The sequence below is a fragment of the Lissotriton helveticus genome, chromosome 4_1 (genome assembly GCF_964261635.1).
Source record: "Lissotriton helveticus chromosome 4_1, aLisHel1.1, whole genome shotgun sequence".
In the NCBI taxonomy this organism is placed as follows: Eukaryota; Metazoa; Chordata; class Amphibia; order Caudata; family Salamandridae; genus Lissotriton; species Lissotriton helveticus.
The window spans coordinates 701,644,649-701,660,382 of record NC_136063.1 but is presented as its reverse complement, the minus strand read 5'-3'; the positions used below and the strand labels follow the sequence as shown (position 1 = coordinate 701,660,382).

Below are 15,734 nucleotides of genomic sequence, written 5' to 3'. Positions count from 1 at the left end.
GTTTGATGCGACTCACCAAGGTAGCTGGGGTACTTCCGCGTTTGCTATTGAGCGGTCTGCTCCATCGAAAAAGTAACCTGTTAACGAATTGCATTCGCCCACGTGTACCGAACAAACTAAGGTTTTGGTAGGCTCCAGCACTTATCAATTGTGTGATAGTGCAGATTATGCCAGAGGAAGTAAAAGCTGCTACTATGAGGGTCTTGCAAATGTGCTAAAGCAACTGAGTGGCTGCCTAAGCCGCTATCCCAATGAAAGGTCTGCGGTCTGAAGACAACTGCACACTGCCTCCGCCTCCAGGATACTGCCAAGGGGCCCGCACCTCACTGCTAGGAGAAGAGCAGTTGTCTGGCCCAAGATAAGCCAGAGCACCTCCTCACCATCGAGGGAGAAATACATACTGAAGAGCAAGAGGAGTAAAAGATGGCGTGCTACTACTGCTAGGGACTGGTAACCGAGGTAAGAAGAAAGTGGGGTGGGTGGAAGGGGGGCAGAACAAGAAAGGGGTACAGTCTTACATGTAAGTATTAGCCACATGCCCATAACCAGGTTATTTGATTGTGTTTTGTGTTAGTGTGTAGTATTGAGTTTTATCTTGTAATAAAGTACTTTCTTTTTCTATTGTGCTATTGGGTCTCAGTTGAGTATTGAGCCTATTGCACACTGACACTAACATCCCTGAGAAGCCTGGGACTGCTTGCCATTGTTACCACTAAAAATCAAGTGCTGAAGGGGGTTGTACTTGGCAGAGGTTGCAAAGCCACAGTAAGATAGACCCTGGAGCATCAGAGACAAGCTACCCTAGCCCTTGCTGCAGTGGCCTAGTAGCCACTGCTTACCCCAGGTCCCCTTGAATGGGGTCGGACAATCACATTTAGGACACTTTTTTGCTTGTTTAAAATATGTTCACTCAGGCTCAATTGTGTGAGCCATGCTTCAGAGGACAATAGCACAGTATAACAGAATATATAGCACAGCATAACAGAATATGTGAACTAAGACTAGAAAAATCCATCAGATGATAGAAAGTGCATTCCAAAAAGGCAATTTTGAATTTCAATGATCTAGAAGCTATTACCAACCAACAGAGGGAAATCTCAATGCCGCTTTAATTAAGTAGCCGTGGATAAAAACATTCAAATAACATTCATTTATATGCAAATAGGGGTGACAGAATGAACGTGAAACCCTTCAAACTGCCCTATCCTTCCGCATTGAATTGTGTGCTACATAACACCAAGATGACTACATACTGATGACAGGCCATTGCCACTGAATAAATGGACACAATGAAAATAACATATCCTGACCAAAAGTAGCCAGCTCGAATTTATTTTAACAAATATTTTCTAAAGGTGACATTTTTCTACTTCAAGAGTTTTAGGGGTATTCCAGAGGGAGGGTGACTCGCCGATGCGATGAAGTTTAAGTAGAGAAAGTGGAGTATCCGTAGTGTCAGTATCGAGCTATGAGGGTCATGTAATTCAGCGTTCTATACATTTCATATCATTAGTAGCATAATTTCCTAGCCATCGTTCCCTTATTTTTGTAACTCTAGAAAACCCAGTTTACATAACAAGGGTGTGCTAAAGCAAACCTGATTTACAGTACATATTAAGATCATGAAGAAAAACAAAGCCTTTGCAACCTATGGAAAACCAACTAAGAAAGATAAAGCCGACAATTAGTAAAGCAATTGTCACTACAAACACTTTAGATGTGAAGCTTACATGTCAATGCTGTGTTATGGTAGCAGCAGTTTAACATACCTGTTTTAGGAAAGAATCTAATGCTGAATGGCTTATTTTCTTCAGTTCCGGATTTGTGTGCCCACACCACTTGGAAATTGCCTCGAAGAGGGAGTAGTAATTGTCCATCAGGAAAGTGCTGAACTGAGCGGCATGCAAGGTAAATAACTGCAGGCCAGCTGTAAGGAAGGACCATACACAAGGAATGAGCATTTAAAAAAAAAAAACAAAACAGTATTTAGACCCCCACAAATTAATAGACAGCTCAAGTCTAGCTCCCTCGGCTTCCTGTAAGGCTTTCTACTTTTTGACATCTAAATCAACAACTTATGAATCGGGAACGAGAAAAAAAAGAAGTAAAACCGTTACAGCAGACGACGTAAGAAGAAATTAGCTCCTGTGGGTATGCCATGGAGACAGATTCATTAGAAAACTTTTTTTTCTAGAAATCGATGGGTATCAAAACTTTGCAAGAGTTAATCCTAAATGTCGTTTTTATAGAGGATCAAACACATTCTGACACATTAATTCAAAATATTACAAGCTATAGGTTAAATTGACCTCACGGAAATGATGGAAGGAGTGCTGAAACTTTTCAGACACTCACCCCCAGTCACAGATTGGGTTGAATCCATCATCGTTCTTTAGCTTACTTTGCCACCCCAGTTCAGACCCAGCTACATACAAATCCGTCATGACCCTGTGCCTCATGGGAACAATCCAGCCTGAACGGCCAAGCCAGGTCTTCCCTGGACTGGAAACAATCATCCTATGACCAATTTCAGGGTAACATCCCTCATCAGCTAGGCTAGCTTGAATCCAGTGGCAAAGTGAGCAAGGGACCCACGTCTGGGCATACCCTGCCTACTTGGGGCGAACAAAGCAAACACAAGGAGATGATGGACAAAGGGCTAAAACCTGCCAGACACTCACCCCCAGTTACAGATCTGGGTTGAATCAATCATCGATCTTTATCTCACTTCGCCACCCCAGTTCAGACCCAGCCATGTGCAAATCAGTCTTGACCCTATACCTCATGGGAACAGTCCAGTCCAAACTGTCAAGCCAACTCTTCCCTGGACCGGAAACAAGCATCCTGGGACCGGTTTTGGGGTAACATCAGCCAGCCAGGCGAGCTTGAATCCAGTGGCAAAGTGAGCAAGGGGTCCACGTCTGGGGATACCCTGCCAATTTAGTGCAAACAGGCTTGTGTTTGCTATATAGGTAAAGTTACTTAAACTTCTTGCGATGCCTAATGTGCACTATTAAATCAGGCATGTGTTTTTAGAGTCAATCGCTTTAAAGAATTGGTACAAACCCTGACCAAGCAGCCGGTTTTACAATGCTGCAGCCTAGGTTACAAAGTCACATTGCTGCTCAATATACAATGCTCACATGCATTGTAATATGTTGCAATATGTTACTCTGCTTGGGAATTTATCAAATGTCTAAACAAAATCAGAATAAGCATGCCTACATCAGCTAGAGAATGTGCTCCATTTCAAAAAAGAAAGTCCACTTACAAAGATGTATTTCCTTATTGGATTAGGGCAGACCAACAGTCACTACTCAAATACTGCACATAACATTTATTGTTTATTGGAAAATTACTATTTTTTCTAATAATTTTGGAGATAAACTATTCTAGTAGAACATTTTTCTTACCCAGTGGTACGGCATATCTTTTTAATTCAACCTGTTAAAAAATGAACAACAAAATCAAAATTACATAATTTTCATAGGGTGAAAGAATTCCATTAAATACTTTATGTTTATTATTAACAGAAAAACATGCTCACCTGAGGATTTATAGCTTTCACAGCATAATCAAAAATATCTTTGGAGGTTTTGGCATCTGAAAAAGAAGCATCTTAATGTTAGTTAGAGCACAGACCTAACAGGATGAGGAGGACTAATATTTGAATTGCATTCAGATTAAATGCGTGGGTCTTCTATACTGCTTTTTCAAAGATAAGTTGCTGAGTTCAGTCTTCGGACAGAATGTGGCTGGAAAATGTATTTCCAGTGGGTAAAAAAAATTAAAAAGAAAATCAAGATTTCAAGGAAATGTAATGTCTACTTCATGATTTAAAAACAAGAATGCGAGAGAGGATTCGGACGCTACAGATTTACAATATATTAGTTGTGGTGTTAGTCGTTTACAATGGAAAGTTTTGCCAACTTGTCACCTGATTTTGATCATTCAGTTACCACCTTTGTACTTTTATTGTCTCTGTGAATAGATTGTCGGCCTGGCTTTACTATTTACTAGTGTAATATCATCAAAAACAGCACAACAGAAAGGCTTACAACTTTAAGAAACATTACACACAAGTACGAGGCCTGATCCCCTAGGTGGCAACCGCAGTTTTTTTTATTTATTTATTTTTTTAAATGTATTTACAGAGTATTATATAGCGCCAACTTGACCCGACTCGGGTATCAATGTGCTTTACATAGCACCAGTTGCATTACATGAGGACACATTAATTTTTTGTTAGGCACAGGGAGATTAAGTGATTTGCCCAGAATCACAGGATGTTCAGCGTCATTGCCGAGACTCGAATCCAGTTCCCCAGATTCGAGGTCGACCTCCCTAGCCGTTAGGCCAACTCCTCTTCCTTGGTGATACAAACCAGTGCCCCATAATCCTGTACCATCCGATATATTAAGACCCACCTTTAAGGTTTTTAGGTCTTGCCTACTTGACAGTCTGTTCTGAGATTTATTGTTAGCTTATAGTGGGCTTAAATCCCTCCCACTGGTTACCATGAATTGACTTCATTGTCAATCTCATTTGCTTGCTTCTTATTCAATAGCGTGCATGAGCTTTCCTTCCTCTTCTTGTGCTTGTCCATCTCCTTGAGTTGTGTCCTTCTACTGCTCACTTTTTATGTGCTACTTATTTCCTTTTGTTTAAGCACTATACGAGAGTGCAGGTGTCTTCCAGGTGTCTCCTTCATGTACTTCTCACCCTCCACCAGACCAAAAGAGCGTGAGGCTGTGTGGAAGTAAGGAATGACCTTCAGGTCCCCCAAACCCCTTAGGTCAACCAAAACAAGAATCAGTCAGACACTTTCTAATAATTGGCCACCAAGGTAAAGGGTATGGTCCTGCTCAAAAGAGCAGACAAGCACATGTCAGTAACAGCCTCCGGCACAGGGGCGACATGGATCAAGATAACTCTCAGACAGCACAGTAATCCGCTAACACAGACAGCTGATTTATTATATTGACGTAGTGTTACTATATGGCCCATCGTTTCAACTTTGGTCTCGGTTATCCTTATTCAATATTGGAACTTCAAATATCCATGCACTACTTATGCATTGGCTTGTACCAGCTTGAAAGTTACCCCAACCCATCGGTATATGGCACACAATAGTCCGGCCGGATAACAGAGTATCCGCCTGAGCTCTTAAGATCTCTATTGCAAAACCTTCTACTGATTTACTTTTACAATCGTAGGGGTAAACTCTCAATAATTATAGTTAACTGACACCCAAACAGGTCTAGGAAACCCTCATTAACTATCTGAACGTGACTACCAGGAAGCAAGTATTCAGTTGCCAGATGCTGCCAAACCTGAGCCCTACATCTTATCCATCTCTACAGGGTCTAAACCAAGGTGGCCTGCCACTTCCCCCATTACTTAGGACCAAATGCCAACTATCTTTGTACTTTTACAACTGTGGGAAGGAAGCAGCTGGCTGCACTTTACTCATTTACCTGTTCAGCTTCTATGCTCCCGGACTCCGCTCCGAAACAATCCAAGCCCAGAATCGCCTCGTCGATGCAGGCAAACTAAGTTGTGGCTTTCTGATGCTGAAACATCACAAGGAAAAGGCTTAAGTTCTACAGGGATCAGATAGCTTCTTGAAGACTATCTAGGGCTACAAAGTAGCAACCAGCCAAGGCTGTATCTAACTTGGAATAATCTTGTGCCTCCTCGGACTTCTGCTCTCTAGCCTCCCTCCAAATCCCAATATCCCTGCTTCATGCCCTTATTCCTTGCGGGCCAGTTGTTGATCAGGTAAGCCGGAGGGAGTATTCTTGGATAACTGGGGACTGGTAGTTGAACACTCCCAAAGTAAATTGAGCCAGTAATATATTACCTGTTGGGAGCATCATCATTAGCTGGAAATACAAAAGATTTCCAGATATGAAATATATGTTAACTGGCCAGATCAATCAGTTTAAATTACTTCATATGCCTGGAACTGATTAATGTCTATTTGGATAGCGAAGTAACTCTGACCTTCGATCATTCACGCTAAAATGATTAGGGCCAAAATAAAACCGAACTATTCTGCAATCAGAATTATAGAGCTTACCAAACTAGAGCTATCCGACACATGGAGGAAGGGAATTGGCAAGGACCAGGGGCACAATAAGAAATGTAATTCACTACCTGGCAGCTTTCTGGAAACAATCGATAATAAAGCAACCACAACAAAGACAACACCACTAAGGTTTTTGATACTTCTAATAAGACATGGAACCCACCACACGCAATATAGCACTAATAAATGTCAAACAATCCACATAGCAAAAGTGTGCATTTTCACTGAGAATGCACAACTCAATCTTCTTCAACAATCAAAGGTTTTGAGCAAGTTATTTCAAGTATTCTCTCCTAATAAACTGGACAACAGCATGATTAACAAGCCACATCTGAAACACCAAAAATATACAACCAAGGCTATAATCATAAAGAAAATGAAGTATCGAAGAACTCTGCCCCCCCATAACTAAAGACTCAAGGATAGAGTAACAGGAGAAAACCAAGAGAGATATCAATTATTTTCTAGTCCTGATCGAAGCCCCAGAAATGCTAATAAGTCATCCCTGGGGTAAACTTGCGTATAGGCATAGTCCCTGCTGGTCTTTGCGCATGTTCTGCGCCAACTTTAAAGTGTCAAAAAGACCCTTGCAGCACCCTTCAAAACCCTCAAAGAGCAGACTCCAAGAGAAAAAAAACATCATCCAAGTCTCATTTCACAAACTGGCTTCTTCCCAGAGTGCAAATGCAATCTGATCTAGACTTCAATATCAGGAAAAAAAACAGAGTAAATTCATAATCTACTCTAAGGTGAACCCAGTAACTTGCTCACACAATATGGGGTGGACATGCAGTGAACCTAGCTTTATACAAGTGCTTGTCTCCGTGCACTTCCGGTGCCAACTCTCGAGTGCCACAAAGACTAGAGGTATCCATTGTAACTTTCCAGGTGTGGGGTCACAGAGAAAGAAAACCCCACCCTCCAAGCCTTATTTTGCAATCCTCCTTCAATGTTTTCCCCAAAACTATGAATGCAGCCTTATCTAGACTTTAATATCAAGTAGAAATAGAGCAAAAACACCAGCTAATCTAAGTCAGACCCTGAAACTTGCTCGCACAATATTTGCACTATTAAAAATCAAACTGTCATTATGACTTACAACCACATTAAAAATCAATCAATATTTGTAAAGCATTACTTCCCTCTTTATTGTAACATTTAACAGATCATTCCTGACACTTTTGAATAGCTCCACAACAAACATAACCTTGTAAATTGAGCATGGGAATACTATCTGAACCGGTAAATTCTCCACAGAAGAGATCAAGACCGCTTTCTCACAAATATCACCTGACGGAGTAACAGGTCAAGAAAATATCCCAGCCGATGTCTGTAAATTACTGACAGATCTAATAACTCCATTCTATCTAGAGATTCTCAAACTAATTAGACAAAAAACAACAACAACATTCCCTTAGGGCTGAAGCCTCAATACCAATGTTTCTAAAAAAAGATAAAGATCATAGCAACCGATTTCCTTATTAAATGAAGTTTCCAAAGGTTTTTTCAAGATACTAGCTGCTAGGATGTACGTTCATATTTCATCAACATGAGGTTCAGCATGGCTAAAGTCCTACAAAGTTAAAACAAAAGAGAGGGGTCCTACTCTGCCAAAGGGACAGGACACCAAATTGACACGTCTGAAAAAATGGTTCCATTTGGGAAACAATGATAGCACACCAAATCCTTACTATTCACTCAAACATCAGGAGCCTATCATACTAGCCAATCAATCAAACATGTCAATGTTTATTCATTAATACTTCAAAAATTCATCATAAAACAATTAGACAATGGATAAAATAGAGCAAAAACAATATCAACACAATACATTCAAGATACTTATGTGATCACTTAAACCACGAATAAAGTTTTTGTTCCAGTTAAAAACAAAGTGCACATTAATTATGAAATTCAGCATTGGCAATCCATCAAGGAGGAGGATGATATTCTATGAAATGATACATTCTGATTCCATAATTATTGGGACTTTTATATGGTCATTGTAAAGCCTGAAAAAGGTGGCTGTACCTGTGGATACCACTGAAACGCGTCGCTTCTTGGTCGTTTTTTAAAAGAAAGAACTGTTTATGTTTAATTATGGAATCAGAATGTATTGTTTCATAGATTATCATCCTCAACTTTGATGGGATTGGTGATTAGAGATTTTGATCTTTGGTCCTGGTATCTGTTTCTGATATTTTGCTTTCTTTTATGTATTGAGAAATATTTATTGATGTGATCACACAATACTTAAGCTTTTGATATTCCACATCTATAATAAAAATGATATATTTTTGGTGTAGTTTCATTGTATAATATATGTGTAATGCATTACATGATCATTTTTTATACATAGGCTATTGACCTTATCTGTTTTTGTTTTAGTTCTTTTTTTGCTCTTGGCTCATTGTTGACTCATATTTAGACTCTTATTGAGCGCTGTTAGGATGGTGAGAGATTCCGCCCATTAAAGAACCTGACAGGCAGGATAGTTCTCATATACTAGAAGAAGATTACTCTTTCCTTTACATCTGGCAGCTTCAGACATGGCTTCCTCCAGTTCCTAATTTGATGACATGGACGCTTTTTTGACACATTAAAATGTACCCTTGAAATTTTTGAAAGTACTACAGAAGGATACGGTCCAAAAAAAACACAAGCAAAAGGCAGATTTGTTTAATAGGGGGGAGTGGAGGATGATAACCTTCTGGTCACCTATCCTATGCAATACCTAGGCATCCAGATTAGAACACTGCTTTAAAAACATAACAACTCATTCAACCCTACTCTAATGAAACTCAACTGGAAGAATAGAAAAATTAAGAATCTCTTTAGTAGTCTGGATCAAATTGATCAAAATTACCATACACCCTATGGCCCTATGCCTGTGTCAGAAGTGGACATCTTTTTTTTCTGGGAAAAACCCTAATCCTTCTGCTCCATGAACGCAAATGTTTAAAGTTCATCTTCGATGTGAACATCCCTTCTATCTCCAGACAATGTGCTACATATGGCTGAAAATGGTTAACATGATTATTTACCTGAACCCATTACTAAGAAAATATGTGAAACAGACTTTCAAGAACCTGCAAAATTATTACAACTACTAAATTAAAAAGCCAGCTATTTTGAAAACTCATGAACTTCTACCTCAGTCCAGCCAAACTAGTAAATGGTACAATCAAACCAAACTGCCCTTGCAGCTCCTGCACACTAGCAGATAATATGCATATGTTGGCCAACTGTCATAACCTAAGTGAGCTTTGGTACATCATTAAAACACTTTTAAAATCAGATCTTACAGGCACAGGCTAGTCTAGATCCATTAATTATATTTAGTATCAATGTAGATTTGTTTTTATGCCACAGCGATCACTTGATTAAAATGAAAAAGTAGCAGAGCTCCTTCTTTTCATGACTGATAAGGTGAATTTAACAAAGTGGCTGAAATGGAGCGACAAATATCCACTGCAAGAGGAATCTAATTAACTATAATAGACAACTGAACTTCTTTATACATCCGAATGCTGCACACACTGATCAAGACTACTGTGTGTTTATTCTTCTTTCTATTCTGCTGCAAATAAAAATTGAAAATAAAGTTATGCCCAGCCCTGTGTAATGGAATGCAGATTCCTCACTTGGAGGCTACTTGTGAGTAGTATATGCAACTATATTCAGATAACTTTGCCAGAGACAGGTGGGGACTGAGCAGGGACACCCAGGAGGACATTCCAATTAGAAGAGGTGTCCATCAGGGCTGTGTCCTAGCACCCATTCGTTTCTTGGTATTCATCAATGGCTATGTTACTTACCTCGTGGACTGAGAGAACAACTACCCCAAAATGGCTGGGCTATCACATCCGGGTTCATTATTTACAGACAACACACTTCTCCTTTCAAAAACTTTGAGAGGCTTATGTACCCTTCTGGAAAATTTAGCCTCTTCTGCAAAGATCATGCCTGGAAATAAATGGTAGTAAAAATAAATATATGTTGGTTCAATACCCGGAGAATAGATAGAGGGAACATAGTCCTAGAAGGCACCATATTGGAAAGGGCCTTTGAATTTGATTACTTATTGGTGAGACTCAATGACTCCCATAGATGGACTGCACAGGTTGAGTAAAGCTCACCGACCCTAAAGCATAGAGCGTGGACTATTATTAGGTGTGCTAATCAAGCCTCTATCTCACTGGCCCGGGAGATTTATAACTTATAAGTTACAAGCATGCGGGCATCTTTGAGCGGTCGGAATTGTGGAGCTTTTGCAAGCTCAACTCACTTGATAGAAGTGAAAATTTTTTTTTTTAATCTTTGTTGAGACTTCCCATCAGTGTCCCACTACTTCCACTAAGGTCTGACTTAAACTTAAAACCAATCTCTGATATAGCTAGTTTAAAACCTATTTTATATTGGATTAGGTTGTGAACAACAGAGCATCTGGCACCCTACAAGGATTGTCTCAAGGAGATATTGGCTAACCACTTGTCGCATACAATTCTTTGGCTATCCCATATAAAACCCTGGTTGACTAAGTTATGACTGTGTGAATACTGGTCGCATTCCACTGCAATACCAGATTGTGCCAGAGAAACTGTAAAATGTTGTTACTGAGACTCTGTTTCAAGTGCTAGAATATCTGCTGTATCTTCAGGCAGTCTTGTCTTTTAAGTGTGCCCTGCAATTTTAAGAATTCATAGATGATGGTACTTTATCATCCACAAGAGCCTTATTTATTAAATTAAAGGCTAAGGATTTTGCTCATAGCATCATTTACCAGTTTATTGAACAAAAGCAACATCCTCAGTAATCTATCCTCTATGGGCTGTCACACTGTCGAGAACGAAGAGCACTTATTTTTCTGTTACGCCTATGCAAAGCAGCTTGCTCACTGGATTGCTCCCCTTTGACGGATTCTCGGGCTTGAAGACTGGAACAGTGCCCTGATAATTTGTAAGACAGACAACAGGAGTAGCATTACCTACTCTTTCTCCAATTACAGGCGGTCAATTTGGCACAGCAGATACAGGCTTGCTGTAAAAAAAATAAAAGCCCCAGGGGTGTGTTTTACTCTGCACTTTAATTTGACCAAGTCAGACAAGTGTCCTAAGTTATTCCTTATTTTACTGCGCCTTAGCAGACCCTTTTTTAGTTCATCTGTAGGACTCTTCTAGAGGTTTTTGTTTATCTGGTAATTGTCTTAGATCAGTATATTGTATTCCTTTTTAATTTATGTATTAGAGCTCCAGGTTACTTAGAGCAGGCTAATACTGTAATTAACTTTGTATTTTAATGTCGCATGTTTTTATAATATTTTTATGTTTTTACGGTCTACTTTTATGATTCTGTTAACTGAAATAATGTTGATCAATTATATGAGTAGTATATCAATGGCTGGCACATTTGGGTATCCAACATTTGTAGTACATGGTTGGGAGTAATGTTGACCTGAGGGCCTAAGGATAACAAGAGTTTACAACTTTCTTCTGTTTGATATCATCCAGTTGGGTACTTCTAGAAGTGGCGATTGTGGGAGAGGAGGGGGCGGTATGTTTTATTTGGTTCACAATTCTTTTTGGTTTCACCATTGCAAACTAAGTCAATTTAAATACTGCCTTAAGGTTCTAACAAATGACCACTGACTAATATGGGGGTGTGAGGGCATTTCAGCTCCAGCGGTCCTTCCCATTCATAGAAAGCCAGGTATAGACTGATCGGTTGATGCGAGTGGCTGTCTAAAAGAATCAGCTTGGACTTTTTTTTTTTTAAATATGCACCACCCACACTTTATCTTGTTGGGATACCCGCGGGCTCTCAGTTTGTATGAGAGGTCTTTTACTTGAGTCTCATATTCCCCCAATTTACTACAGTTCCTTCTGAGACAGTGAAACACTCCATAGGGAAGATTTTCATACAGCGCCCTTGGGTGAAAGCTATCGAAATTGAGGAGTGTGTTTTTTGCTGTGGGGTTTTGGAAGGTCTTGGTCTCCAATCTCCCATTTTCATTGGTGATGGTGATATCCAAAACAGTGATCTTTTCACTGTCCATTGTCATTAGATTTCTGTCACAGTTGTTAATCCATTCTACGACGGTAGATAGGGTCTCTTGTGGACCTTAAAATACCATCAAAAGTCGTCTATGTACCTTGTCCAGAAGATTATATATTTCCCAAATGGGTTGCTAGTGTGGAGGATGGATGTTTTCTCAAACTCCTATACGTAAAGACCTGCCATACTAAGCGCAAAAGTGCTGCTCATTAAACATCAGTATGTCTGTAGAAAGAGCTTTTCCTCAAATTAAAAAAATTCTCTTTAACGCCTTAACTGCGGCGGCAATTTCGCCGCGGGGTGGGCGTTCTATTAAGTGGGCGGGGCTGCGACCGCCGTTGGCCGTTCGCAACACTAGGGAGGGAGTGTTGGCTGACGGGAGCATGGAACGGGTTAAGGGCTAGTTTTGCTTATTTAATGATAAAGGACTTCGGTGTATTGAAGTCCCAGGTGGCTCCTGCTATGGCTCTTTTTATGACCCCAATGGTGCCATCTTTGGGGAGGCTTGCTAGTATGCTTGAGTCTTTATCCATACGTATGTCTTTAAGTAGGTTTAGTAAGTCCTTGGTATCCTTTAGATATGTCAGAGTGGCTTGAACTAGAGGCTTCAGGAAAAATTCACAAAAGCGGGTCAGGGGTTCTAGTTGAGAGCTAATACCTGAAACGATCGGGTGCCCCAGTGGTGGGCTCCGATTCTTATGTATCTTGGGTACAGTGTAAAAGTGGGGATTTTTTTTTCCCCCCAGTGGTTAGGAAGTCAGCTTCTTGTTTAGAGATGTGTCCGTTCAGTTCTTCATCAGCGATCAGTGTATGTATTTTGTTGCGTAGTTAATCAGTGTGGTCTGTTAGGAGTGGTTTGTAATTCTTTTTGTCCTCTAGGAGGTGTCTACACTCTCTTAGGTAGTCTTGTTTATCTTGTAATACTACTCCTCCCCCTTTGTCGGCTTGTTTCATCACGATTGTGTCATATTTTTCATGTTTCTTTAGGGCTGCGGAATCCTCTCTACTTACATTGTGGAAGGTCTCCCGGTTTTCCATGTTTTCAATATGCTTGTTCAAAAGCACAGAATTCTACTGGAGCTGTGTAAGGAGGGGGGGGGGAGAAGGTAGATTTTAACTTGAGGCCTGTATCACCCAAACTGGTGGTAGGCTCTCTGGGATTCTGTATTTCGAAAAAGGCTTTTAATTGCAGTTTTCAGAAAAATTCAGAGTTCGCAATGTAATTTGAATTTGTCTAGGCGTGCAGTGGAAACGAAGCCCAGGCCCTTATTCAATACTTTTTCTTCAATCGGTGTCAGTCGCTGAGGAAAGGTTGGTTACTAGACTCTGCTGGTGCTCATTCCCGCTTGAGGTTCCTTCATTTTGCTCTTGGTGTGGGCCCTTATCGGGTAGTCTTCCTCCCAATGTACCTGGTCTGTCCCTCTTCTCCGGCCTCTTCCTCTTCAACCCCTTCTAAAAAAAGGGGGTCTGAAGGTGTTTAAGGGAAAAGGTGGTGCTTGTTGGAAGGGACGGGGGGTACTGTTGCCATGTTATGTTTGTGGCCACTGTTGGAACTTATTCCTTCCTCTTTGCCTTGATCTTCCGCTGCCGCCACTGGAACTACTGTTTGTAGACGAATTATCATCTGAGAAGTCTGGGTTGTTATCACCTTTCGTTGGTGGTGTGTACTCTGGATCCGCGTGGGAACCCGATGATGAAGCATGCCACTACTACTATAACTAGGTTGGTGGGTGAGGGTTCTTCTAATAAAAATAATTATTTCCCTGCAATCTTGTAGTTCTTTCTAAAGTAGGAATTGTAAGTACGGAACTGTTCCTTCTTTTGTTTCATTATCATTATATATAGGGGACTAGGACAGACTCTGTGCAAGACCCTCCCTCTCTTTGTGATGAATGGCAGCACACAGCTGTGAGAGTAATAAGTTCCTAAACGTGATCAAAACACATTTTTTAGCCCACTCCACCATGGCAGAGAATCCAGGACACACATTTACAGACGAGGACATTAATCAAATACTCTCAGGTCCTCCCCTGCTCTCAAATTCTAACATAGCACAGACCATAGCACAAACAAAGGACTAGGAGAAACTCACTGAGCAAAAGAACAGTAGAATAAGGACAATCCTACATGAGATAATCCTAACAGAATATTTACAGATAACACAGCTCCTGGAGGGTTGATAGTGATGAATGCACCAAGAATTTTCCTAGAGGATGCTTCCTTTAGGAAAGACTGGGCACAGATCTTGTGGCATTGCACACGGGATTGGATGATTTTGATCATAAAAACAGCTGTCGGACCCTCAGAGGCAATTCTCATTGAAATTCAGGTGGTCTAGAACTTCTCCGATGATAATTCGTATCTACAGTCACACATGCCTTGAACATACAGTTCTCTCTTGAAAAGCAGTAGCAATATTAGCTACATATACATTAAAAAGCAACAGCGCAAGTAGGCATCCTTCTTTCAGCCCTTTGCTTTTACACACCTTACCTGCAGTGAAAGATGGACCCACTTTGACTCTTACTCAGGTCTCAGAATATAGCGAAAGTATTGAAGTCAACAACGGTACAAGGATTCCCCTTATGGACTTTAAGCCACAAGAGATTCAGAAGCATGCTAGCAGTTTTTAAAATCCATAAATGTAGCATAAAGCATGGTGACCTTATTATGTAAGGTACGGTGGGTCGATGCCGATACAATTAAAGAATTGTCTTCAATCCCACAGAGCAGCTGAAACCCTAACCAATGGTAAGGAATATTACTCTTTTTAGTAACCTATGGTTCCAATTCCTATAACAGCAAGCCTAGCATAACATTTGCCCTAAACATCAAGTAGAGCAATAAGGCAGTAGTGAGATGGAGTACAAAGCAAGCCTATTAACGTATTGGAAAGAAGAATGGTTAACCAGCCTACCCAAACATTAATATTAGTCTTGAATACAATTTGCGCATTTTTTATTCATTTACTCACTTTTTCACTAGTTATAATGGATAGGTTGTCATCTGACTCGCCCTTTGGTACATGGTACACTTCAGATACATAAAATGACTGAACCACTCACTCGATAACACTCCATTAAAAATACTACCTGGACCGTCATGAATGATATGAGTGACAGTCGCTTTATGTGACTGAAGAGACTCAATATATTCAGTTTATCCCATTGATTTAGACACTAATGTTGAGGAGAACTGCTGGAAAAACTGCTGCTAGCAAATTGTTAAAGTATCTTTGAACTATAGACACTTTGTACAATTTGTATTCGTATAGCATGTGCACGGCTCCACAAATGTTACACTTTCAATGGCTTTTAGTGCGGTACGTGCGCACAACCGCCACACTAATTTTGTTTATACGGCATTCTATCACTCTGGTGTTCCGGATTACTTAAGAGTGGTTGCAGCCACAGTCTTTTTCTAAAAATATTTTTTTATCAACATTTTTGCAGAAACAAGCACGGTACATGGTAATATGCACTATTTACAGCAACAGTGATGTTGTTATTCCGTCAAAGAGCGTTCATCGGCAGCCACAGTCTTGAACATTATACATTTCTGCATCCACCCCCCCCCCCCCATCACTGAT

At 40.3% G+C, this 15,734-nt stretch overlaps 1 protein-coding gene across 1 annotated transcript in view; it reads right to left on the bottom strand.

Moving 5' to 3' along the window:
* Positions 1-15,734, bottom strand: part of PRKDC (protein kinase, DNA-activated, catalytic subunit) — a 3,158,350-nt gene that overhangs the window by 3,057,630 nt on the left and 84,986 nt on the right. The window contains exons 8-10 of the mRNA XM_078687323.1: positions 3,548-3,603; positions 3,414-3,444; positions 1,770-1,927 (exon numbers count right to left, since the gene is read on the bottom strand). Of these exons, the coding sequence (XP_078543449.1) occupies positions 1,770-1,927; positions 3,414-3,444; positions 3,548-3,603 (245 nt within the window). The remainder of the gene's footprint in view (positions 1-1,769; positions 1,928-3,413; positions 3,445-3,547; positions 3,604-15,734) is intronic.